Raw genomic sequence first — 26,836 nt, 5'->3', positions numbered from 1 at the left:
TCATTCAAGACGCTAACAAGGTGCCTGAATTACCTGGTGCACGACGCTCCCGCCACCATCAGCATCACCGCACCGCTGCTATGTGTTTATACAACTCATAATGCATTCCCTCTCCATCTGCGAACACCTGTATCCATAAGCATTGCTTATTTCATGAGAAACTCTCATCGCCACTTTCTTTCGATCTTTTTATCCATCTGGTGGGAGCTTCTAGTCGGTCGAGCCTATGGGCTACGACTCTCAGTTTTTCCGTTTTCATGATTCATGGCTCTTTAAGGTGATTCATGGAGGAAACGATTTGTTTAAGAAAGTTTTGAAATTTATCCAGAGTTTAATAAGACGCATATCAAATTTTAAAAGGTTTTCGTCTTATCGGTTATTGAGATAAACGTGTTCAAATATGAAGAACAGGGCTGTAAGGACTATGCGTTAAAAATCGGTTATCTTTCCATACAACGAATGATGGCTTCTTACGAAGTTTATGAAAAAGTATACAATAACAGTGAAGTATGTAATGAAGGTCTGTGGAAAAAATTCAACACGATTGTTTTACTAGTAATAAAGTTATATACCTTAAAGATTGAACGAAATTGGTAACCTCACATTTGCTTATTTCGGCGTTTTGTTTCTTCTTGGCTTGGCCCATTCCTGTCGTAACCTTCTGTCTTTTTATTAACACTTTTTTCTTGATCCATTTCCCGTTGTGTTTTCCCTTTGTGCTTTCATTCGCCAAAAGATAAGTTGGACAAATGTATTTACACTTTCGAACTCTGACATTAATTGAAAGAGATTATATCTTCAGTTAGGAAGTAAAAATCGATCCAATTTAGACACCCATAAAATACGATCCTTCGGGCATAATCTACCTTGAAGTATTTTGGTTTTTTTTTTATTTTGAGGATTTTTCCTCGGTTTTTTCGTCTTTTCTGTCCTTTGGCTCTTCATCCGTGTTCTGGTTGATTCTTTTGGGACCGACTCTCCTGAAGTGGGTCACTGAACGTTTTTGAACGTTTTTGTCGATTGTTCTGCTGCAAAGTTACTTTGAAACGCGATGAAATTAGTGCTCGATTTTGAATATCAAAATTGATTTTTTTTTAACTTTTGTCTGGTTCGTTCGTTTCCGGTCGGGTTTCGGTTCCGACTGCGTCACTGATATAAGCATTTCATATTTTTGGTCTGTTGTACCGAATGACTGAAATATGATTGAATTTGTGCTCGATTTTCAATGACAAATTATTAGAAATGATGCGAAATTATTGAAATACTGTGAAGTTGATTAATTTGTGAATGTTTTCTTCTCAATTGCAATGACGAGATTATTGATGCAAAGGTTCAAATATTCGCTCGGTAAATTCAATATTGACAGGGGAAAGCCAGTCGAGGTGATCCCGTTCTGTTTACACTGAAAATCAATGAAACTCGTGCTTCGTGTTACCGAAACAAACGATACGAAAACCCTTCGAATCAATGTTATTTTTTGTACGTACGTCAAACGTTCGTTGATGCAACAAATGTAAAATGTTTTAAAATCTTCATTTCGTTAGCGAAAAACAAAGTAATTTGTCGTCACCAAACTTCGTTGTCGGATGCCAAGAATATTTTTCGTTAAAGGGAAAATTGGCAAACTTACGGATTTAGTTCGAAAGGAATGATTTTGAGTGTTTAGCGTCACGATAAATACTATAAGAACTTTTCCGAGTTTCGTGTCAAATGATTTCTGGGCCCTTGGGAAATGAGCTTTGCCAAAGAGCACGTAGCCTAGAAAAAAAGTTTTGCGAACACCAATGCAATGTATTTGTTTCCGCTCGCACGTCTGTATTAACTCGAAACTTATATTCGTAGGGGAGGAGGCAGCAGGTTACACAGGAAAGCCATTACCGACCTATAAACCAGCCTCCCAAATGGTACCTCTCGGAGCTTCGGCACGACTATTCTGCGAGGCCTATCTCGGACGTGTCGATCTCCCGGACGCGAAGAACTCGGTGACCTGGTCCAAGGTCGGCAGCAACCTCACACTGCCCGATCATGGCAGATTGTCTCAGCATCGAGTCTCGAGGTAAAATTACTCTCATTATTCTCACGGTCAATCAGTGGGGGTCTTCTGTTTTCGTCGTTTTTCAATCGCCCACGTATTTTTCGACTTTCATTCGAACTAAATAAACGTCTATCTTTATCCGAATCAGTCATTTCGAAATGTTATGTGATTGCTTCGAACGAGATTCTTGACAATCGAAAAACAAAGTTCAAAAACAAGTTGTACTTTATTTGCTCATAATTCAATGATAAGACGATCACACCGTTTTCGGGGAATTGATAAAAACGGATTTACGGTACTGATACCGTTGGAGTAAACAGCGAAATGGGAAACTCGAGTTTTCGATCGCTTTTGATTGGAAATTATTTACCTCGAGACATCCTTGGCTTTTGATAAAGTTATTTTCTTCGTTTCTCTCTCTCTCTCTCTCTCTCTCTCTCTCTCTTGCCCTATCCCTCCTTCCATCCTTTTAGTTCCAACGCGAAATTTGATTTTGGATTCTATCGCAGGAGTTAGACCCCGAGGGACCGAGGAAATATCGTCTAACGTGCTTCTCGATGTTTCAGGACTCGAGTGAACTTTCACCAAAACTTTGATGAGTTATACTCCAGACAGGCTTGTACTAGCTTAAGATGACGAACGAAGCATGAAGCCTGAGAAAGCCAATATCGCGCTGAAATGTGACAGAAACAACTTCTCCGTCTGTGTATACATAATGGAGTTTGGAAGCAATGAAGCGTGTAATACAATTAGTTTCGGACTATTTCATTAGTACGAGCTATCAAAACATCCTCGGGGTTACGTTGATTCGTCGTGGGACTCAAGATCACTGAACCTTCGCCTCAATTCCTCATCACAATGCACATCGCGACGACGAATTTGATCAATCGATTCTGAGTGTTTCTCCAATCGATTGATTGCTCAAATCCAAAGAGATTTTCGCCTCAAACGTCGATATTTTTGGAAGGATCCGACCAACGTTTTATTCCAAATAAAATAATTTTGATGCTGCCGAAGAATCCGTTCGTACTCCGACGCAGATTTGCTCCTCAATGTCCAACTGTGAAAAAATGGGCGCACAAGCAAACTCCCGGTGTGCATGGTTTATCCTGCAACGATGTACAAGGTTAATAAGAAATTCTCAAGCGCAAAGACGGAAAGGGAAAAAACAAAAGAGTGAAAGGGACGGAGAGGATAAAAGGCGTTATGCTGGTCGCCCTCGTGGTTGGTAACGTCTCGTACCTGCTCGCTCGAGCGCTACGAGTGAGAACGGGCGCGAAGAGTATCATCTCGCAAACTGGTAGAATCGACGAGAAAGAGGATCCGGAGGAAGAAAGAGAAGAAAATATGAGAAATCCAAGGGGGAAAGGAAGGGAAGATCGAACAGGGAGAATGTACGAAGGAGTTTTGCAAAGGTGGAGGAGGAAGAGAAGGAGTAGAAGAGAGGGCAAAGGTATCATTACCGTAATGATGGAGCGCGTCGGAGCGATGAGAGATTCTCGACTTCTTGTTCGATGCCTCTTCTCTCCTCTCGCTGCTCTATTGCTTTTTTAGCCCTCTTCTTTCCTCTGGCCAAGACCTCGACGGAGAGTTTCGCTAGCCGCGCTAAAAATCATCTCTCTCTCTCTCTCTCTCTCACTCTTCTAACACGGGGTATAAAAATCAACGAAAAAATCATCGAGAGCATTGAAAACTTAACAAGAAAACAGCATTTGTTTGAAGATATGAACTATTTTCTCACCGACCGCTTAAAGTTTTTGTGAAATCGAGGATTTATGCCCTCGTTTTGAAATCTCAACAGATCCCGATGAGAATCGCTCCATAACGCAGATGTTAGCACTTTTCAAAAGATCGTTTTCATCCCAAGTGGATATAGCGTTGAAAACAAAACACTTTTTATCTCCTCCTGAGTAAGCTATTTCTTCTTCACATATCCTTTAGAATAAATACATCAGAATTGATCCTGTGACTCTTACGATTTTCTTTACGAAAGAGTTTCCGTAGGTGAAATAAAATCTGAACTGATGCTCATAAGAATATGAGAATTAATGAAAGAGCATCGTAGCAGCGAGGGAATAATTAAGAGGGAAAATGAAATACGTGAGCGTGTAGACGAAAAAAATTTAATTTCCTGTCCGGAGAGACAATATTTGGTCGCACGTAACGCGAATGTTTCAACAGATCGTGATTTTTTTCCCGTTTCCGTATCTTTTCCTCCCCATTTTCATTTAATTCCGCTACGGGTTTCTCACTCGTTTTTCCCCCGGCACTTGCCTCTCTAACTCTCTCGCAAAAAACGTCTTGCGTTCTCCACGATACTCGAAAGTCGCGTGAAAGGCGAGAAAATTGTCTTCTTCCCCCCCCCCCCCCCTCCCCACCCCTCACCGCCGACGCCTTTCTTTTTATACTCGCATTTCACTCAGGTTTAGCGTTTTAAATTTTCTCAGTTATCCGAGCTGTCTAAACGTTCTCCAATCTCGATGAATTCACGCCACCTCGTAGAACACGAAGGACGATATCATCGGATTTTATGGGCATATATACATACCTGAAGCCCCTTGATGTATGTGTATATGTATAAAAAAGAGGAGAGGTCGCCACGGGCAATTCAAGTCTTATCGCGAAACGTAAATCGCGGTTCGAGCTTATTTCCACAAGGTTCGAGAGCTCGCTTATGAGAGTGAACAACTCTACTCTCTCTCGGTTTTGCAGCATAAATTATTCAGCCAGATGGAGAACGACGAAAACTCCTCCTCCTTCTCATTCTCCTCTCCTTTTGCTTCTTCTCTTTCTCCTCCTCTTCCTCCTTCTTTTTCTTCTTTTTATTCTTGTCTTAACCACGGTCCAGCTTTTGAACTTGTTTCTTCTCGAGCTTCTTTTTATCTCTTATTTTCTCAAATCTCCTTTCCACCCTCTCAGTCCGAGCGATCCTCCTGTCGCGATATACGCTTGTTGGTCATGCTCGCTGACCTCTCCAAAGATCAAGACCCAGAGAGAGAGAGAGAGAGAGAAAATGTCACGAGAACTCTCCAGCACTTTTCTACCCACTCTCCCCTCGGCTGGGTGGTCCAATCCTCCTTCTTCATATCTCAGACTCGAATTACAACGAAAAAGCTTCTCTTGCAACGTTTTACCACCGATCGATCCTACCAACTTCGTTAAATTTTGTCGACTGTGACTTTTTTATTTTCACGATATGGAGGAAACTTGGGCTTACGCGAATGGACGAACGACCGATACGAGCGTGTTTTATTTTCATTGAATTTTTATCACATTTCTTTCCTTCGATTCTAGAGATCGTTTTATTTCGAGGCTCAGAAACGTTTTTATCCACATCGCGAATCAATATTTTGTACAAATGTATGAATCATCAAAGAACCTGATTGGGATGGAGAAATAATGGCCCCTCGTTACGATACTCACTGCCATTGGAAACGGTTACAATTCTCGGACTGAGAATAAATGAAAACGAGAGCAACTTGATAGGAAAAAAGAATCTCTCGGAGGGGCGGGACATTCATCGCTGTACTTAAGTACTCGAGGGAATTGGAAGATGCGGAATGAATCGAAAGATGGAATTTCGAAGTCGAGCGACGTTTTTGTCACTGTATTCGCCCATTTTTCTCTCCCGTTGTCCCGCGCCGTGAGAACCTATCTCGAAGCTACGTCGTAGAGTACCAAAGGGATAATCGAGGCTCGAAAGACGAAGAAAGACAGAAAAAGCGATTGCGAGACAGCACTCGGGGAAAGAAACAGTCCGGAAGGATTGAGCACAGAATCGAGGGGAGTAAAAAAAGTGGAGCTCGAATTTTTTCTCGATTTTGTACCAGGGCGCGAGCTCTCCGCTTCACTCTCACCGGCGACGTTCGTCCGTAAAATCTCAAAAGGAGCCTTAAGAAAAGAAGATTATAAAAAAGTAAAAAAATGCAACGGTACGAATAAAAGGGATAAGAAAGTGTTACGAGGAACGAGTTTGTACCGGTGAACAAAGAGAGTTACATATATCGACTGTCTGTATACCTCCGTGGTCGCACTTATTCCCGTCTTTCAGTCGCTCGTGCTTGAAAAATCGGCGGTGAAACTCCTTCGTGCGAAATTCACTCCGTTTCCTCTCTCTTCCCACTTTTTTTCCTCCCACATTTCCAAGCTCACTCGACGATGTCTTATCGAGCTTTTATTCTTTTTCTCGTCACAGTTCTATCCGCTATCGCATTACGATGTACCCCAATTTGACAGATTGAAATATCGATTTTGACGTGCGAATAAGACGTTCTCGTTACTCCTGTCATTCTTATCAAGTATTTTGATTTTTCTTCAATCCAGAGAGGACGATGAAATAGTCGGTTCTTACTTGGAGATCGAGGATATCACACTCGAGGACTATGGCGAATACGAATGCCGGATCAGCAATGGTGTCGACGATGAAATGAATCTGCCAGCTCATATTTATCGTCAAGGTATAAAAATATTTTTTTATCTTTCTCAATTACATAGCATGCTACTGCGAGTGGGATATTTAAAGCAGAATTGAGTCTAAATTTATGAAACGATTTATTAGTCATTTGTCAAGATTCGTGTTATTTTGTTGATCACTTTGACAAATAAAAATCATTATTTACACAAGGAATACTCGACCTCGATTCTTAGTCTGAGCGATACCTTAGTAATTCATTGATGTTTTTTCAGAGCCACTCTACGACCTCGGATTTCGAAATGGTTCCTGGAGAAAAACACTACTGTTCGGTGTCCTTGTTCTTGTCATTGGCTTATCCGTTGGAGCTTTCTACGCGAGATGCTGGCTGCCATTAGCGGTCATGTGTCGCGACAGATTCGGCCTCCTTGAAGAAGACGGTTCGTTTTGTGCATTTTGTTCATTACTCCGGCTACAAACTTGAGGCTTTTTACAATTGAAACTATCGATGAACGAATAATAATAATAATTACTTCATCGATAGATGGCAAGGAATGCGACGCTCTCGTTTGTTACCATGAGAGGGACTCTAACTTCGCAGTTGGCATTCTTGTTCCAACACTCGAATCGAGACACCGCTTCAAGTGCACGACTCTCGAGCTCACTCACGTAAAACACAATTGTAAGTATTGGTTTCATTGTATTTGATGATAATTCAATCGAAATTCTTTGAAATTTCGATAAAATAAAAAAAAAAGGAGTTTGAGTTTTACAATAATTCAACTGAATACTTTCGATTCAATTTATGCTAATGATTGATTTTTTTCTCCCAGGGGGTCTCGAGATTGGACCACACGCGGCGTCAGCGCGAAGAATAATCGTCGTTTTGGGGCCAAACGCCCTTGAGAACGTCTGGACGGAATCGAGTGTAGCTGCTGTACTGAAACAATTGTCTTCCCTTTCAACGAGAACAATAATAATAAGTCTGAAGGATTTACCGAATACAACGTCGATCGCGAAGTCTTCGAGGCGCAATGGTCTCGCGGCGGTTTCACATTGCAACGACGGGATCGCGTTCGATCGTTTAACGATTTTACGTTGGGAAGAAACGACGAGTAGCGGGGACGGCCATGGTATCGGGGGTTACAAATTTTGGTATAAAATACGGATGTCAATGCCACCGATGCGACCCCCACCGATGAGGATCAACGTCAACTCGAGATGTCAATCTGTCGGAATGATCGTACAAGCCAACGGCAACAAATCCAATCAACAGAAAGCTCGCTCTCGCGAGAGTCTCGAAGTTCTTGTATAAATATCAGCAGTGAAAAAAACCTCAATGAACAAAGGAGAGGGTGCAAAGTACATTTTGCTCTTTTATCGCGGCTTACTCGCTCGTGATTATCCCAAACGAACCGACAATATGTTTTATCCTGCTCACCTTCTTACGAGCCATGCATAGATGTTTTATTATTATTATTTTTTATTATCACTTTTCGTTTTTTTTTTTAATCAAATAATGGATATCTGGAAAAGATCCGTCCGAGTAACGTCGGTTCGCTCGCACGACCCGTCCGAAAACCTCCCGTTTCTTCTTGTACTTCTCCTTTTTTACGAACTAGTTTCCTTTTTGTATCACAAACCCTACGTATTTTATACTCTCTTATATAAAGCTCAAAATATCGACTGTTCCCATCTCTCCGCTCCTTATCTTCGTGTCGTCGTTTGACGATTTTTTCCATTCTCCATTTCTACCCGATTCCTCCTTTTCAGATCTCGTTCTGTTTTCGTTTTAAAACGCGTTGTAAATATATGTATTACTGAAGTCATTCGCTATCGCGCAAAGTAACCTTTATTTATTTAATTAGCAGTATTATTTATGTTACGACTTGTTTTATTCTTTTTTTTTCAATGTTCTGTACGTAAATTAGATTCAACTAGCTCATATTCTGAAGCTATCCTTGAATTTGTAATCTACTTGTGTATATTGTTCCACTATTCCGAGTCAAATCGACGTCTGACCATTATGAGTAGTAATCTTTTTGAATATTCCCGAACGTACGATCAAGAGAGTAGGAAAGTTTAACCTCGCCGAATCACGAATCTCTTGAATTTCCAATTAATCCTAATTCTCCCCGCCAATTCTATTGATCGTCGGGAAAAACTAATAAATTTTTCCTGAAATTTCGGTAAAAATTCATGCGCCGAAATCAGCCTCAACGTTCGAATTATTCATTCATGGAGTTACAGTCTTTTGGACCTTTTTGTTCAATAATTCATTGGCACGTTCAAGCGCAACAGAATTGTTTTGTAAGATTGTAACGAAATTTCCCTGCAATTTTAGTTTTTCGCATATTTGGAAATGCTATTGGGTCACAACGACGTTACCGATGATGAAAAATGGAGACAGTCTGAACTTGGCGTGCGAACGGTAGAAAACTGTTTCTTTTCTTCATGTCTTTTGTTTTTATACGTATTATTTCATAATTTTGTCGTACAATGAAGATGAAGATTGGGAAGACAGAATGAAAAATAACATGACAAGTACTAATAATTTGTTAAAGAAATCATGGAAAATGAATGAATATTTGTGATTTAAGGATTAAGGGTTGCGCCGTATGAACGAGAGTGAATCCGTTTGTTCACTGTCTTGTTGTCTCGTTTTCTGTAATAACTGCTTACGATTATTATCAAATTTGTGTTCGATTGTTCAAACGATTTTTCACGGTCTGCGAAGATTCTGCGAGCCTTGTTTAATAATTTTTTTAACAGTAATCCTCTTTACTGTCAGTATTAAAAATACTAGAGAGCGTACTACTCGCATCCGCGCGAATTATCAAACTTGAAATCCGTCTGGAATTAAGGTTTGGTGGATGAGTTCGAGTTTGTTATAAATATATATAAAATATAAATATATATATATATATATCTTTATTCTTTTAAGCCGTTTTCCCCGTCATTGTTCTGTAAAATTCGTATTGAATCAGGCAAATTAGATAAATGGAGAACCAAAAAGCCCACACATTCGCACAACTGTCGTGAATGATGCTAAATATTTTACATTCGAACATTGATCCGATTCTGGGGAAACAAAAGTGTGTATCAATTGTATGAATATTGACGAGAAAAAGTTTCAGAATTTTTTGAATATATACGCACGAGAATGAAAAATAGAAAGAGTAAATGAGAGTGAGTGTGAGGGCGAGCGACAGTTGAACGCTATAAATAAGTGTTTGTAACTGTAATCCATTACTGTTCGTTCGCAATATTGTTTCATCATCTTCTAGGCACTTGTACTTGAGACGAATGAGCAGAAACAATGCGAGTTTCATCGTTTCGTTACAACACAAGTATTTCACGTTATCATTCATCTTATAACAAAATAAAAGATAACAAAAACAATAATTAAAATGGAAAGGCTCATTTCTTTTAAAATACAATCGTTACGTGAATTAAGCTAAGAAACCTTTGGGATCGAGCGCACCGATTTACATAGAAATTACATCGCACAAAAGGGTCAAACCTTCTTGGTAGATCACGCATTTAGATCCAACAGTGTCATGTTATTACCGAATTGATTTTTCAATCGTGTGGAATCGGTATTTGTACTTTCTTCCGAGTTTAATAGTTCTCCAAAGATCGAGGAGAAGAATTTTCATAGATTTATGTTCTTCCGGTTCGTTTTCTTAAATATTTGCATACATCGAAAAAAAATGGTTATTTAGTACGAAATTGGTAATTCGCTTTCGCTATTTCCGCTAACGCTTCGGCCATAGATGTCCCAGTCTCTTGAACCATATTGTAGAGATAGCCGGATTTAGTGTTCTGCAAAAGGATGTGAGGGTGGTCGAATTCCTGTGAAAATGAAACAATTTTGATGTTACCCGATGCAGACAAAAGCGTGGGATTTTTTTTTTTAAGGGAACGAGCGATAATTTAGTGAGGGAAAAAATTATTCGGTGCAAATTGGAATGGGAGATCGTAAATTCTTACCACGACAGATCCGGCATCCATCAAAAGTATTCGATCGTTGTCCATAACGGTATTGAGTCGATGCGCTATTGTGAGGACCGTACGATTTTCGAATTTTCGTCTAATTGTCTTTTGTATGAGCTTGTCTGTACGAGGATCAACGTTTGCGGTCGCTTCGTCGAGTACGAGTACAGGATTATTGCGTACGATGGCACGAGCGAGGCAGACCAGTTGGCGTTGGCCGACGCTCAAATTGCTGCCGCCTTCGTTGACGGAGCACTCGAGTCCTAATTCTTTGAGTTCGACTTCCTCCAGAGCTTCCAACAATCGAAAATCGTCGTAAGTTCCAAACGGATCGAGATTGAAGCGCATCGAGCCGGAAAAGAGAAACGGCTCTTGGGGAATGATGCTGATTTTGGAGCGTAAATCGTGCAGCCCCATTTCGCTCGTGTCAACGCCATCGATCTCGATCGTACCTTCGACATCGGCGAGACGAAACAGCGCCTGTATCAGCGACGATTTTCCAGCTCCGGTTCTACCGACAATGCCGATTTTCTCGCGAGGCTTAACCACGAAATTGAGATTTTTCAAAACCGGAGGATCCAGCGGTGAGTAACGCAAATGGACGTTCTTGAACTCGACTTTTCCTTCCTCGGGCCACGTGTCCTTTGGCTTCTTGCCCGGTGCACTCTCAAGAGGAGGCTCGCTCTCCACGTTACTGTACTCGAACACGCGCTCGACCGAGGTCATTTGGTTCTCGAATTCGGCACATTGACGCATTCCCCATTGAAACATTCCTATCAATCCTATGCTCTGAGTTATCGCAAGACCGACCTTTCCCCCCGGGGTCGAGGTCGGATCCTCGTTGTTACGAAGCACCAGGAAACTCATCGTCACAAGAGTGATGTATAAAAGACAAAAAAGATCGAGCCAAAAACCGAAGGCACGAGACACACCGAGGTACATGTACCAAGCGGAGGAGTGAAGATCCTGGTGGTGATCGAATTCCTTGGTCAGGACTCCTGCCGCGTCGAACGAACGGATGGTCCCAAGCCCCTGGAGGGTCGCGTTCAGATGATTGTACACCGGTGAACGTGCTGCAACCACATTTTCCCGTTAAGGCTTCACATGCTCACTTGCAGCGGCCGAAAAAACGTGATTTTCTTGATTTTTTTATTTTTTTTTATTTTATTTTATAAGAAAATCATTTTTGATTGAATCACTGTGAACGACATTCATTAGTATGTATGTTCATGTACCACCTTTGCTTTGAGCGTCAGTTGCAGTGGACGTGATAACTAGAAAACCATAAATCCGACCCGTACGAAATTTATACCACTTATTTATTGTGATAATAGCTTGGGCCTGGACGAAGGATTTGTAAAAATTTTGATTTAAAAAATACATGGCGACAGTTTTGAGAAAAAAATCATTTTTTGAGGTACTCAGTTTTCAATTTTTTTGTTACAATTTTTCTTTCCAACAAAATACGAAATCCTTCGTCCAGGCCCTAGCTATTATTATAATAAATAAGTGATATAAATTTCTTATTGATCGGATTAATAGTTTTTTAGTAATCGCTTCCCCTGCAAAGGTATTTTTCAAAAAAAAAAAAAAAACGATTCTGAGATAATCGCGTTTAAAGATTCAGGTATCAGAGGACCGCGCGCACCCGATCTTTATAAAAATTGGTGACAATATTCTTCAGACATTGTACTTGAAGAATATCTAATAAAAAAAACTTTCGATATTCCCGCCCATCACAAGTGTACGAATAACCCAAAAAACGTCTTGGCATGTACTCGGAACTTTCCACAGGCATAAAAATCCGTACGAGGCTCGAGGTACGAGGAATAAGGAAAAACACTCACTGATTCCCTCGAGTCGTTTGACGCTCCTGCTAGTAGCCCAATAAATAATTCTCAAGTAATAAGAAACGATGGCGATGAAAAGAGTGGGTACCATGAGCCAAGGATTTGCGATACCGATCACGATTATTGATCCCAATAGCGAGAGACCGTTTTGTACGCAGTCCATCATCGTCGGCGGCAGCGATTCGTCGATGGCGCCGATATCCCTGGCGAATCTATTGAGCACCCGACCCGATGGGTTCGAATGGAAGAAGCTCATCTTCGCTCGACTGATACTTCGGAACATTTGATCGTGAAGTTTCCTCGAAGCTCTCGTGCACATCTCGAAGAAAGAGAAGGAACGTGCGAGCGTTATGAATAAGGTGAGTCCGTTCAGAGCGCTATAGACGTAGAAACACGTGTTGGCGTTCCACAGGCTCTTGTGGATTTCCGTCTGGCCCCCCAGTTTCAAAGTTTTCTATAAAATTCAAGTCGATCCACCAGCCGCTCTCAACTCCGTCGTCGCAAAATCGCAAAAAACTCACTCATCCACTCACGTTTCTATTTTCAAGCTCCTCCATATTGACCCACTGAGCGACGAAGTAGTCGCTGCCACTGGCAGCCAGTTGGGCACCGACGCATAAGAGAATAACGACGAAAACCAGGAAGCCGTGACCAGCAGCTCCAAAGTACGAGGAATAAGTGCGGCCTTTGATGTTTCCCCGCCTTCGCATTTCGACTACCTCAAAAATACATGAAGCAAATAAAAATCTAAATTAATTCCACAGGGATGGAGACGATTCTGGGGGGTTGCTAAATTTCGTTGATTACTTTGTACACGACGTTCGAGTCCAACGAAATGAACGAAAAAGAACATTTGTTATTCACAAACTTTTTATTGGGCAGGGAACGAAATTGGAGAGTTACTGGAATTATTGGAGGATTTTTTTAGATCGTTTCGTTGGACTCGGACGTTGCAAGCTTGAGCGTCGTTACTTCATCGGGTTCATCGTCCTTGTCGATTTTCTTGCCGATCCCAAGAGAAACGAGGGAGGAGCAGCTCGTCCGACGAGAGTTGCTTCGACTCGGTGGCACCGAGGTATTCTCTTCCTGGGTAGATCCGACCTCGAGCAGTCTATCGAAGTCGACTCCCATTCCTGCTAATTCTTCATAAGTTCTGCGAAAATGAATAATCGAATATGTTTACAGAAGCTGAAGCTTCCAGGAGGTGCCGTCACCTTCTTCCCTCACCCTTCGGCTCGTACAGCTCCGTCTTCGAGAACGACGATCCAGTCGACGTTCCGGAGGTACTGCAACTGGTGCGTCACCAGAATTCTCGTTTTTCCTTTCAAGTGCCTCTCTATGCATTTGCTGAATATTCGTTTACCAACGTGGGCATCCACCGCGCTCAAAGGATCGTCCAACAAATATATTGAAGCGTCCGCGTACACGGCCCTCGCCAAATTTATTCTGTTTTGCATATACGAGACTTTGGTGAATGAAAAACACCTCACGAGGTCACGGATACCCTCGAATTTTCAACTACCTTGCTCGTTGACCACCCGACAAACTGATCCCCCGCTCTCCCACTATCGTTTTATCACCGTAAGGCAAAAGACCGAAGTCTCGCTTGAGCTGACAAACTTTGACCACCTGTTCGTAACGTCGCTGCTCCATTTTACGGCCAAAAAGTATATTTTGACGCACCGAGCTCGCGAAAAGCCAAGGCTCTTGACTCGCGTATGCTACGTCACCGTTCACCTGGACAAGGAATCCCATTGCAGGGGAGATTGTCACAAGACGGGAAGGATATATTTGCTGTTTTCAAAAAACATTTTTTCCCGGGCAAAACTCCCCTCGGATATTTGTCAATTTTTTCACGACAATTTCAATCGAATTATTTCAATAATTCCACTTTTTTAAAATGTCTTGAAATAAAAATATAAATAACTCAAATAACGAGTAAATCATTTTCGTAATTATTGAAGTAGCCTGTTTTCACCCACGAAAAGAATTTATATTTAAAATATATTGCAGTATTGTATTAAATATTCCGCATACATAAAAAATATATATTTTTTTAACTTTCATACTTAAAAATATATGAATCGTGTATTGTGTTATTATTAACGATACATTTTTAATTAACAAATATTTCTAAGATTTAAAGATAACGTCAACACGTTAATATGTAATCTTGAACTAGCATGTAAACAACAAAATACAAAAATTTTTCTATACATTAATCATACATATTTTGCATATGATAAATATATATTCAGTGCAATGAAAATGTAATTTCAATACAAACAAATATAAACTGGGCTGTCAGTGTTCTTGTCTCGAGACTCTACCGATTCTCTTGATTTTCATATTGAAAAACGTATTTCCGATCGATCATCATGGTACTTTTTATGGAAAAAATAGTCATTCAAAATTGAAAACAAATTGTATTTCACGTTTATCAAAATGAAAGTTTAAAAAAATATATTTTGGGCTATACTTTTTGTGCAATACTGAATATATTTTGAATATAAATTCTTTTCATGGGAGTTGCCTTGATTTTCTCTCCGATCACATTATTCTTCACGAATTTACGTACCTTTAGAATGCCGGAGTACACGGGCAGCTCTTTTAAAATGACGTTCAGTAAACTGGATTTTCCAGCCCCGATTTTCCCGATGACAGCGATGAGCTGTCCCGGTTCGATTTTGAGTTGGATACCGCGCAGCGTGTCATCGCAATCGGAATTAAGCCACTTGGCGTGGCAGCTGTCAAGAGCGATGGAACCATCCTGATCCGAGTCCTCGGAAGCTTTGAATTTCGGAGTGTTTTCTCCTCTCGCGCGAGCTTCACAATTGTTGTTTTTATTTTCGGTTATTTCGTCGACTTCCTGGTACATCATGAAATCCTGCAACCGGTTGATCGACACGATCGCACCGGCCGCTTGTGTCAATCCTGAAGACAAATTGATGCTCGTTAATATCGTGACTGCGGATGCTGGTCAATGAACTTGCAAAATTAATCAATTATTTGCGGAAATTCTTCTCCGAGAATTCGAGCAACGAGAATCTTTTTGCATCCACCGATTAAACAGCTCCTTATTTAGTATAAATTTGGACGATACACCGAGACTGGACTCTCCCAAAAACTGGGCTTTTGTGATTAAAAAAAGGGAGGAAACCTTTAAAGCAAAATCCCCGAAATTGAATCCCCAAACTTCTAGAAATTTCGGTAATTGAGAAGGAGGAATGCAAAACTCAATGAACCCCAGCAAGAAAAAAATCGACGTTGCAATGAGAATTTCAATTTCCGCCCGATCAATATTCGATCCACCGTTTTTCACGCGGTCTCAGTTTCGGCATATCGATCCAACGATCGCAACGCATTGGCCACGCACATCTCGCGTGATCCTGTTTACCTATTGGAAAATATTCCGTCATAGCTTGCCTCAATACATTGAAAAAGGCTGTCATAATGAAGACTTTTTCCACGGTTATTTCCCGGTGGTCCAGGACGTAAACGAGGATGGTTAAGAAGAGGGACAATCTGGATGTGAATATGTTGAAAGACAGCAGCAAACCGCGGATGTAAGAGGTCGATCTGATGACTTTGATCTCGCGTCTGTGGGCGGGAAAATACATCGAAAGAAAAACTGTTTCTGATGGTATGCGAGCGAAGAAAAAAGGGCATCGGAGTACTACCTTCGAGCGTTTTCTACGAGATTCCTGAAGGGGTTTTCCCACGCGTACATTTTTATGGCTTGTATGCCGGTTATGATTTCGTGAGTGAGGCGAATTCTCTCGTCGGTTCTAATGGCAGTTCGTAGTCTGTAGACGGAAGATCTCTGGCCCAGGAATCCTGGAAAAAAGCGAGGGAGTTTCGTTGGCTTTAGAAAGACTTCGGGGGGAAGCCGGGCCAGCCTCGTCGATGAATTCCCAACCCAATCATTCATTTCCTCGACTTTTACGTCGCGTCTAATGTTATGAGAGCGTGAAAGTGAACGCTTCGCATGCAAATTATTCGAGTTGTAAAACGATAGGATTTTCTCAACATGAATAAGAAACAGGGTAAAATTAGAGTTCCGGAAGCGAGCGAAAACCAACCTTGAAGCGGTATGCACATTATGAATAAGGCAACGCCGGTCAAAGCGAAATATCCGACTTGCTCGTACAGAAAGTACGTTACAGCGATCGTCTGGAGCGGCCCGATCCACAGATAATGCAGGCAAATCGCTGCTTCGTCAAAGAAGTTCACGTCGTTCGACAAAAGATTCACAGCTTGCCCGACCGTCGTCTCACCCAACGCCGTCCTCGAAAGCCTCAACGTTTTCCGATAAATCAACGAGCAACAAGCCACTCGCATCTTCATTCCCATGTGCATAACCGCCATCATGTAAGGATTCCTGAAGAAAACGCTTATCGCCGAGCACAATATTATTCCGCCCGCGTACAGATAAGCCTCGGACACCGAAGTATTAGCTCCGGAATAGAATTGTAACAGACGTCCGAGAAACAGCGGCTGTGAGATTCTGCAGGGAGCAATAAATTTAACAAGTTTCATTTGCTGTGCTTCGACCGTTGTCTCGATTAATTTTAAAAAATGATTACTCAGAAACAGCAAAAGTCAAAATCGATCAAAACTTTTCGAATATTTTTCCTTTTCCTTCTTCTTCCGCCTTGAAAAATGAATTTGCTCGCTCACCTGAGAAGAAACTCCATGACGGCGAGAGTCACGCCGTAAAGCATTATTTTGAAGCCGAAAACTCGGATCAAAACCCTCATAAGACTGGGTTTGATTCTCTGCGAATGTTTACTGTCTTTTTCCATGTCGATACACTGGCACGGGCTGCTGCTCCCTTTGGAGCGATTCCTTTGAATCTTTCGTACTCGTTCGAGTTCAGCTTGCCAAGCGGCGCTGATTCGATCTCCGAGGATGCTGCTCTTGTGTTCCTCGAGAGGTTCCGCGAGATCCTCGATCTCGAGTTCCCTCCGATAGCCGACCCAGAAGGTCTTGAGTACCCATCTGGATGTGCGGTGGCCCCGCAGCCAAATTTAAGCAATTAACGGACTCACAGTGGGAGAAAAGTCTACTGAAATGCTTGTTTGTATACTCACGAAAATGTCAGCGCACTCAGCGGGTTGACGCCTTCTCTCGGGTTCTTATTTTTCTCCGTCCGAGTATTTCCATCCATTATAAATAATTATGCGTATTTTCTGGTTTCGAGGATCCTCGTGCTCCCTGATCGAGCTTCGTTTCTCATTCTACTTTTTCTTCTCCCTTTGTTCCCCTGTGATACGACATGCCGAGCCCCCAACGCTCGGCGGTTAACTTTTATGACACGTTTCCCGGGGCTCCGAAATAGAGAATCCGCAGGCACCGGATTCCTTAAGCTTGTTCGCTTCGCCGATTAAAAGCGCGAGTTTATCGAGCTGGAGACCCGGACGCGAGCATCTCACAAGCGGATTCCAATCATTTCTGTTCTCCGTCAAAAGATTTCCGTCGATATTTTTATCCGGCGTTTATCTCTCGCCCAATGAGAGGTGCGAGTCATCTACGCAATCGCGGTCTATGAGCACATCGATCTCGACGGAACGATAGAACGCGTTGGCGTTATGCCGCACCGATTATATAGAGTCGGGGATAAGCGTTTATCAAAAGCTTCAACATTCGGAGCACGCGGGCTTGGCCAACGCTGCGAGAAGCCGAATCGGCGCAACGGGGAATGATCCGAACAGCTGTCACTTTGCGTCCTTAAATGAAAAAGCTCGCCGGGCATGTATGAATAATAATCCTGGCAATTCACAAGCGTGATGGACGATCGTCAGCGGTAATGAGAATACGGAAATCCGGTTTCATAGTCGCTTTCCAGTAGTAAACCGATTCGTTATGAAAATTCATAATCACCGTTTGAATAATTGATCCGGTACTTGCAAAGTTTTTGTCATTAGCGAGTAGTCGGCTCAGGCTCTGAGCCGACCGAGCGAGACCGAGCGAGCGTTGACTGGTGCCAAGTCGTCGCGATATTCCGGCAGCGGGGCAACGGGGGTCGCGCGTCGATCATCGGCGACGAAAGTTCCTCGCGCGAACATTCCGAGTTCTCCGATTATTCCATCTCATCCCGAAATCCCGGGGAGCCTCCATCTCCGGAGCGTTTATTCTCAATGGAAAATCTCGTGGATATTTACGACGCCACGTGGCACGGAGCCCGTGACGTCGCCGCTCCCTGCTCTCCGGCTCGGACAAGCAGCGTCAGGATCGGCCTAGTGCTTATCGACTCGTGATAATTCCGCACCCGTAATAACCCCCTCGAGCAGAAAATGTGCGAGGAAAATTTAGAGCGAGTTAATGGAAGAGAAACCTGTCAACTCCACGCTTAGCCACCGAGTTATCTTTTATTTATCGACTTTTCTTGTTTTCCCGTGTTTTCCGTGTTCGAGTTTTCCAAAGGCTCCGACGAGCGAACCGCTTACTTCCAGCCGAACACAGCGTACATTATTTCGGCAACTTTTGTGCTAAAGTTACGAGTTTGTGTCAAGTCGACGCGGACGGGGCTGGAAAATGATCCTCGCCGTTCAATATTTTCTGTATAATTGTTTTTTTTTTTATTTTCAATCTCTTTGTAAATACGATTTATTAAGATTTATCAGCTCGAGAGACACGATCGAATAAAAATTCTATTCAATTCATTCACATTTTTTTGAGTCTTCGATACTTATCATTGGACTAAAAACGACACAAAACACGTGCGAGTGTCTCGGACACTTCTTCACTTATGTAGATGCTTATCTAAAAAAAGATAGGGAGAAACCCAATTTCATCACATTTTGAGTGGCCCGCTTATCACTTATCTTACGAAACTAATACGGTGGAATTTCCCAAAGCACTTCCGTTCGTCTTTTTATTAAATTGTGCTTCAATTTTCATAATAATATAGTCAAAGCGGTTTCCATTCCCGACGATGATTCAACTCAACTGAGAAGAATGGACACTCGAATTAAATGGGGAATGGAATAACATGGAACGTGAAAATTTGAACGATCGTTGAAAGTCTTTGAGATAGTATTCAACCGATGGATATAAAAAATATTAGCACGATTATCATGATGAAAAATACGAAACGACGACGTTCGAATTCCGTGAAACTTTCGATCGAAAAATGATTCTCTTTCGCGGTAACGAGAGCATAAATTCTTCGGTGAGAAATTTAATGAAGGAAATAACGAGTCGATGGATCAATGCTCGCACATTAGTGATAAAAACGATTATGAATTGGATGGCAGTTCATCTTAGTATTTACCTGATTTATCCACAGGATTGACCTGCTTTTTATCTCGGGCAGAATGCCTTGAACAGCCTCATGAGTTTAAATAACACTGCCCGTTGCGTGAGGAACACACGTTCGTGTTATTCTCACCTGACGTCATAACCGTCCGACGCTAATCTATACTCTGACGAGCGTATCGTCCGAAGCATTCTTTTTCATATTCGAGTCCACTTATTCGAGCAAACAAAGAGTCGCAATGAGTGAAAAACAGTGTTCGAACATGCTCAAGTGCATGGAGGAAAGCGAAACGGCTCGACTATACTTTCGCGTGCCAGACTACCGTAATTTGTACTATTTCGATTATGCGTTACGGCCTTTGGGGTGACTCACGATGAGGTCAGTGACTGAGAGATTATCGATGCTCGTTGGCGTTCGCTTGCTTATAATTTTCTTCACTATTTGTGGAAGTTTGTCGGAACGAATAACTTTTTTCTGCTACTTCGGTCAACGCTTGGGCCATTGATGCTCCAGTCTCCTGGACCATGCTGTGGAGGTAGCCGGACTTGGTGTTCTGCAGAAGGACGTGAGGATGATCGAATTCCTGGGGAAAACAGAGGAGTAAAAAAAAAATTGTGTCGTTTTAGCACGGTTTGAGAACGAGAAGATTTGGCCTCGGGGAGAAAGTGCCGTGAGAATTCTTACCACGACAGATCCGGCATCCATCACGAGTATACGATCGCTGTCCATTACGGTATTCAGTCGATGAGCTATCGTAAGTACCGTACGATTTTCAAATTTACGCCTAATCGTCTTTTGGATGAGCTCATCCGTACGTGGATCAACGTTTGCGGTCGCTTCGTCGAGTACGAGAATGGGATTGTTGCGTACGATGGCACGAGCCAAACAGACCAATTGTCGTTGACCAACGCTCAAGTTGCTGCCGCCCTCGTTCACGTGGGATTCGAGTCCCATTTCTTTGAGTTCTACCTCCTCGAGGGCTTCCAACAATCGAATATCGCTGTAGGCTTCGAAGGGATCGAGATTGAAGCGCATGGAGCCGGAAAAGAGAAACGGCTCTTGGGGAATGATGCTGATTTTGGAGCGTAAATCGTGCAGTCCCATTTCGCTCGTGTCAACGCCATCGATCTCGATCGCACCTTCGACATCGGCGAGACGAAACAGCGCCTGTATCAGCGACGATTTTCCAGCTCCGGTTCTACCGACAATGCCGATTTTCTCGCGAGGCTTAACCACGAAATTGAGATTTTTCAAAACCGGAGGATCCAGCGGTGAGTAACGCAAATGGACGTTCTTGAACTCGACTTTTCCTTCCTCGGGCCACGTGTCCTTTGGCTTCTTGCCCGGTGCACTCTCCAGAGGGGGTTCACTCTCCACGCTACTGTACTCGAGCACCCGCTCGACCGAGGTCATCTGGTTCTCCATTTCAGCAGTTTGACGCATTCCCCACTGAAACATTCCGGTCAATCCTATGCTCTGGGTTATCGCAAGACCGACGTTTCCCCCCGGAGTCGAGGTCGGATCCTCCTCGTTACCGGGCACCAGGAAACTCATCGTCACCAGAGCAATGTACAAGAGACAAAAAAGATCGAGCCAGTAACCGAAGGCGCGAGATACACCGAGGAATATGTACCAAGCTGAGGAGTGAAGATCCTGGTGGTGGTCGAATTCCGTTGTCAACACTTCAGCAGCGTCGAAAGAGCGTATCGTCACGAGACCCTGAAGCGTCGCGTTCAAATGATTGTAAACCGGCGAACGTGCTGCAATTCAACATGAAAATCAACTACCGAAAACTGTTGCTCGCTCGATAAAAAAGGACGAAAAATACTCACCGATTCCTTCAAGTCGTTTCACGCTTCTGCTCGTTTTCAGATAAAAAATTCTCAAAAAGTAAAAAAACACGCCAATCGCCACCGTCGGTATCATGAGCCAGGGATTCGCAATGCCAATCACGACAACGGTCCCCGTAAGCGACAGTCCGATTTGTATGCAATCGAACATCGTCATCGGCAGCGATTCGTCGATCGAGCCCATGTCTCTGGCGAACCGATTGAGCACCCGTCCCGATGGGTTTGTATTAAAAAAGTACATGCTCGCTCGACTGATGCTCCGAAACATGCGATCGTGAAGTTTTATCGATGCTCGCATACACATGTCGAAAAATGATACGGAACGCATGAGAACCAAGATAATAGCGATGACAGTTACAGCGCTGTAGATGTAGATACACGTGTTCGTGTCCAAAGGCCTTTCGTAGCTTTTTCCTGGCTGTTCGATCCCGAGAGTTTTCTGTAACGAATTAACCCTCTCGATCAGATCAACCGACTTCGTTTCTTCCCAATCGCATTTCCTTGAAATTACGTTTTCCCATGAATTCGTGCTTACGTTTTCGCTCACACGTTCCTCCATGTTGACCCAGAGCGCGATGAAGTAATCACAGCAACTGGCGGCCAATTGAGCAAGGACGCATAACGAAAGAACAACGAACACCACCGGGCAGCTGCCACTCGCTTGGAAGTACGACGAGTAAGTGCGCCCTTTGAGGCTGCCCTTCGTACGCGTTTCAGCAATCTTTAACGAACGGTTAGAAGCATAATTAACGTTGAACCATCAGAGCCCAGAATCCCGGAAAATTAAGTTTCATTTATTCAATTACTTCACCGGGTGCGTCTTCTTTGCCGTCGTCAAAAGTCTTGTTTGCACTAACGGAGTTGAGCGAAGTGCAGCTAGTGCGGTGAGAATCACTTCGACTGAGTGACATCGCAGAATTATCATCCTGCTCGGACTCGGGCTCGAGCAGCTCACCAATATCGACCCCCATTTCTGCCAGTTGTTCGAAGGTTCTGTAAATTATGAAAAATTAAACATAAATTTACTGCAAAGAAAAATATTCTGCTTTAAATTATTATCAGAGTTTTTGGGAGTTTGACAATAAAGTGCTGAGAAATTATCATTACCCTTCGGCCTGAATAGCACCCTCTTTAAGAACGACGATCCAATCGACGTTTCGTAGGAATTGCAACTGGTGCGTTACGAGAAGTCTGGTTTTCCCTCTCAAATGCATTTCTATGCATTCCTCGAACATCTGCTTTCCCACGTGTGCATCGACGGCGCTCAGAGGATCGTCCAATAAACATATCGGAGCATCAGCATACACTGCTCTCGCTAAATTTATTCTGTAAACACATGGCTCTTCGTTAAATTCCGGAAAAACGGAATGAAAATAAATGGTGCAAGTTTTCGCTGGACTTTTGTTCACCTTGCTCGTTGACCACCGGACAAACTGATTCCTCGCTCTCCCACTATCGTTTTATCTCCGTAAGGCAGAAGAGCAAAATCTCGTTTGAGCTGACAGACTTTGACCACTTTCTCGTAACGACGCGGTTCCATTTTTCTTCCAAACAGTATATTTTGACGCACCGAGCCGGAGAACAGCCAAGCTTCTTGGCTCGCGTACGCGACGTGGCCGTTCACCTGGGTAAAAATCGACGAAAAGTCGTAGTTCGAACGAAAAGAAAACTGAGACGTCACTTTGATAAATTTCTGATATTCGCTCCGCAAAATTTCGTTTCTTCGATCGAAACTTTTCACTGGGCTTTTGTTCACGGGACAAAACGAAGGTTTGCACATTTTTCTGTATTTTGTTATTCGATGAAATCTTTCAATCTCAACGTACCTCAACAGAGCCCTGATGCACAGGTAATTCTTTCAAAATGACGTTCAGCAGGCTCGACTTTCCAGAACCGACCTGGCCCACGACAGCGACGAGCTGGCCCGGATTCACTTTGAAATTGATGCCTCGCAGCGTGTCCTCGCTAGCCGAGTCCAGCCACTTTGCATGACAATTATTGAGAACGACGGAGCCGTCGCCCCCGGTGCCCTCGCGACGGCTTCCCGTCACCGGCTTCTCGGTCCGTTCTGTACCTTTTTGCTTTTCTTTTTTCACGACCAAGCCCTCGCTCCTATTCTTAGTAATGTCGTCGATTTCATCGTACAGCATGAAATTTTGCAGGCGCTTGATCGTTACGACCACTTCGGCGACTTGCGTTATTCCTGAGTTGAAATCGAATGTCACATATAAAATAGAAACAATTTCGGGAAGTAAACTCTGCAGCTCGACAGACGAAAATCGAATTCCATTGGAATTGAGCCTATCATACTGACCTCGGGGAAAATAATCGGTCATCGACAGCTTCAGAACACTGTAATAGGCCGTCATTAAGAAGACTTTTTCAGCCGTTAGTTTCTGGCCGCTCAGAACGTAAACGAGTACAGTAACGAAGAGGGTCAATCTGGATGTGAACATTTTGAAGGACATCATGACACCGCGGACGAAAGATGTCGATCTTATGACATTGATCTCGCGCCTACGAAAATGAAAATTCGTTAAACAAGCCGAAACGAGGATCGACGAGTGGGAAAAAATGATCTTCAGTTTTGCTCCAAAGCTGAATCTGAAAAGCTTTGGAGTTCGAAGTACCTTCGAGCCTTTTCAACGAGTTTTCTGAAGGGGTTTTCCCACGTGTACATTTTGATGGCTTGTATGCCGGTGATGATTTCATTGGTGAGGCGAATTCGCTCGTCCGTTCTCATGGCGATTCGGAGCCTCAGGACGGAAGATTTTTTCCCGAGGAGACCTGCGCAATTTTATTCCAGAACATTCATAATTTGAAGCCTTCAATGGAGTTATTGAAATATTTCGATGGAACGAGCCCCTCGGTGAAAATATAAATATAACGAGGAACCTAAAAGCTACGAGTGAACGAACCTTGAAGCGGAATGTACACCAAGAGTAAAGCGACGCCGGTCAATGCGACGAGGCCAACTTGTTCGTACAGAAAGTACGTTATAAGCAGTGTCTGGAGGGGTCCGATCCACAGATAATGAAGGCATATGAACACTTCATCGAAGCGATTTACGTCGTTCGACAGAAGATTGACCGCTTGTCCGACGGTCGTTTGGCCCAGCGCGGTTTTCGAGAGCTTCAGCGTCTTCCGGTAAATCAAGGAGCAGCAAGCCACGCGAACTTTCATTCCCATGTGTATCGCTGCCATCATGAACGGATGTCTGAAGAAAATCACCGTCGCCGAGCACAGTACGATGCCACCTGCGTAGAGATAAGCGTCGGACGACGAGGGATTCTCTCCGGAATAAAATTGCAGCAAATTTCCGAGGAAAAGCGGTTGGAGGACTCTGAAATCGTGAGGAATTCATCGATAACAAAAGGCTACCAAATTCAGGGAACGAAGATATATACGAAATCTGAGGAAAATCACAAGAGCGTTGAAGCTCGCGAACTATGCTCGCAGGCTCATTCGTTCGATTTACCGAGTCACCGGGGCAATAAAAAACGAATCATGACGAAAAAAACCTCGCATTCCGATCCCGGAGTGCGCCAGGCCTCAGTCTTGGATCGTCTGTTCTCGGAATTTTCCGTCCGATCTTTTATCTGCGATCGTTTGTTTTTTCTATCTGGCTGTTTACTCATTTTTTAAAATACCCGGAGACGAGTCAACGCGGAGTGTCTTGATAACAATAAAAGATTGGATCGTTAACCGTTACAGCATTGTCAGGGGAAAATGAAAGATTGAAGAAACGAGAAAGGAGCTTCGAAAAAGCAATTCTGCTGACTCGAAGCTCCCGGGGACTGGCTCACCTGATAAAGATTTCCATGACGCCCAAAGCCAAGCCGTAAAGCAGCGTTTTTAAGCCAAAAACTTTGATCAGGACCCTCGTCAGGCTGGGCTTTGATGTCCGGGAAGGTTTTTCGCGCCGGCCCGATCTTCCATTCTCGAGGCTCTTCTTTTGGCTTTCCCGGACCCGTTGTAGCTCAGCTTCCCAAGCGACGCTCATTTTATCCCCGAGGTAACTGCTCTTGTGCTCCCTCAAGGGTCTGGGGAGATCCTCGATCTCGATTTCTCTTCGGAAGCCAACCCAGAAGGTCTTCAGTGTCCATCTGCGCGAGTCGTTCGCAAAGAGGTTGAAATTTTGTGTAAGTGAGCTCGTGTTCGAAGCTCCGAAGAATCTTCCAAGCTGCTCATTTTTACTCACGAAAAGGTCAAAGCGCTCAGAAAGTTGGCACCTTCCCTCGGATTCTTCTTCCCGTTGCTACCGCTTTTTTCATCCATCTCGGAGTTGATCGGGAGCCCGCAGAGTTATCGAAACCGTCCTCAGTACCGTCACTCAACGATTTTTCGCTGCTTTTACAACCTTCGCGACAATTCTCGTGGTCGACGATCATGAAAACTGAAACCCGAAACGATCTTTTTTTTTTACCGTTTTTACTTCTCCTCTCGCTGCGATTACGATGGAATTCCATGGGCGGGCTCTACGCCCGAATACAATAAATCCGAAGCCTCCGACTCGCTACCGGTTTAATGACACGTGGCTCAAGTTATCCTTACATTCGTAAAAAAAAAGCAGCTGATAAACACAACACAAGCGCGATGACACACGGTCCTCGACTACTCGAGAAAAAATATCGGAGATAAGCGTCTGGTAACTGACGTGAAATGCTAATAAACTGAACTACGAATAGAATGAGGAAAACTCGTGATTTCCTCGGCGAAAGCACAGCAGAACGAAGACAGGAGATAAGAACACAGAAAAACACTGACGCACGTTCGTGTTTTTTATTACTACGATTCGTGGTCAACGATCGTTAAGGAACTTTCGAACACATTAAATTGTTATCGCGCTAAATCTGTTGCTAAACTGTTGGTGAGCGAAGCGCTCAGCTGTCCACTTCCGAGGTGAGACGATAATTCTTATCAGAACACTTGAAAATGAGATTTGATTTTCAAACGACAAACCATTAGATCGACAACGTGACTGCTGTTACTCAGAGGTAAACTCGGCACAGCGAACAGTCTGCGTGATCGAAAAAAAAATCCACTGTTTTCCACTTCGACTCTTCTCCATTCTCTACACGCATGAATGTTAAACTGAAGAATATACAAATAGAACGTAAAGTGAGTTGGAGGAGGAAGCGGAGGGATTTGTCAATTTTAGTGCGAGTGGGGCGACATAACAGTGTTTGTTTATTTGTTCTCCGTCTCTACGTCGGGGCCGTTCGGAAAGGTTCGGATTGCTGTAGATTTCCGAAGCGCACGATCGTCCATTTTCACGCGGTTTCCAAAGATCCCCGTTCCCCGTTTCGACAGTTCATTGGCCAGCTTTTGGGAGCTCCGGGGACCTCTAGGAATTCGGATCAGGGTAAATTTGATTTTTCTTCCTCAGTACCTGCAATGGCCTCCCCATCGCTGGAGTCAGCCTTGATGTAG

At 43.3% G+C, this 26,836-nt stretch overlaps 3 protein-coding genes across 4 annotated transcripts in view; 1 reads left to right on the top strand and 2 right to left on the bottom strand.

Annotated features, from left to right (window-relative positions):
- The window catches only part of LOC122416051 (uncharacterized), a 59,679-nt gene extending 49,816 nt beyond the window's left edge, over positions 1–9,863 (top strand). Inside the window, exons 3-7 of the mRNA XM_043428721.1 lie at positions 1,843–2,056; positions 6,359–6,492; positions 6,722–6,886; positions 6,991–7,128; positions 7,280–9,863. Of these exons, the coding sequence (XP_043284656.1) occupies positions 1,843–2,056; positions 6,359–6,492; positions 6,722–6,886; positions 6,991–7,128; positions 7,280–7,761 (1,133 nt within the window). The 3' untranslated portion in view covers positions 7,762–9,863. The remainder of the gene's footprint in view (positions 1–1,842; positions 2,057–6,358; positions 6,493–6,721; positions 6,887–6,990; positions 7,129–7,279) is intronic.
- LOC122416048 (probable multidrug resistance-associated protein lethal(2)03659) lies at positions 9,852–19,667 on the bottom strand. The gene is made up of 14 exons (XM_043428716.1): positions 19,569–19,667; positions 17,386–18,576; positions 16,973–17,293; positions 16,375–16,799; positions 15,973–16,129; positions 15,690–15,892; positions 14,871–15,226; positions 13,815–14,029; positions 13,520–13,738; positions 13,265–13,445; positions 12,826–13,011; positions 12,290–12,746; positions 10,440–11,515; positions 9,852–10,301 (listed from the first exon to the last, which is right to left on the bottom strand). Exons 2-14 carry the CDS (start codon positions 17,460–17,462, stop codon positions 10,164–10,166), a joined length of 4,011 nt encoding a protein of 1,336 aa, XP_043284651.1. The 5' UTR covers positions 17,463–18,576; positions 19,569–19,667; the 3' UTR covers positions 9,852–10,163.
- A 280-nt stretch (positions 19,668–19,947) lies between these two features.
- LOC122416046 (probable multidrug resistance-associated protein lethal(2)03659) lies at positions 19,948–26,738 on the bottom strand. Of its 2 annotated transcripts, XM_043428714.1 has the most exons (14): positions 26,366–26,738; positions 25,605–25,799; positions 25,210–25,509; positions 24,322–24,746; positions 24,034–24,190; positions 23,718–23,920; positions 23,230–23,606; positions 22,813–23,027; positions 22,511–22,729; positions 22,210–22,396; positions 21,939–22,124; positions 21,386–21,842; positions 20,238–21,313; positions 19,948–20,136 (listed from the first exon to the last, which is right to left on the bottom strand). In XM_043428714.1, the coding sequence occupies exons 2-14, from the start codon at positions 25,679–25,681 to the stop codon at positions 19,948–19,950; spliced, it is 4,068 nt and encodes a 1,355-aa protein (XP_043284649.1). In that variant the 5' UTR covers positions 25,682–25,799; positions 26,366–26,738. The 2 variants fall into 2 exon arrangements, with proteins under 2 accessions (XP_043284649.1, XP_043284648.1); XM_043428713.1 differs by having other exon boundaries at positions 25,605–26,738.
- Positions 26,739–26,836: the final 98 nt, after the last annotated feature.

Source organism: Venturia canescens, chromosome 9 (assembly GCF_019457755.1).
Source record: "Venturia canescens isolate UGA chromosome 9, ASM1945775v1, whole genome shotgun sequence".
NCBI classification, from domain to species: domain Eukaryota; kingdom Metazoa; phylum Arthropoda; class Insecta; order Hymenoptera; family Ichneumonidae; genus Venturia; species Venturia canescens.
This window is presented reverse-complemented; position numbering and strand designations above follow the sequence as displayed.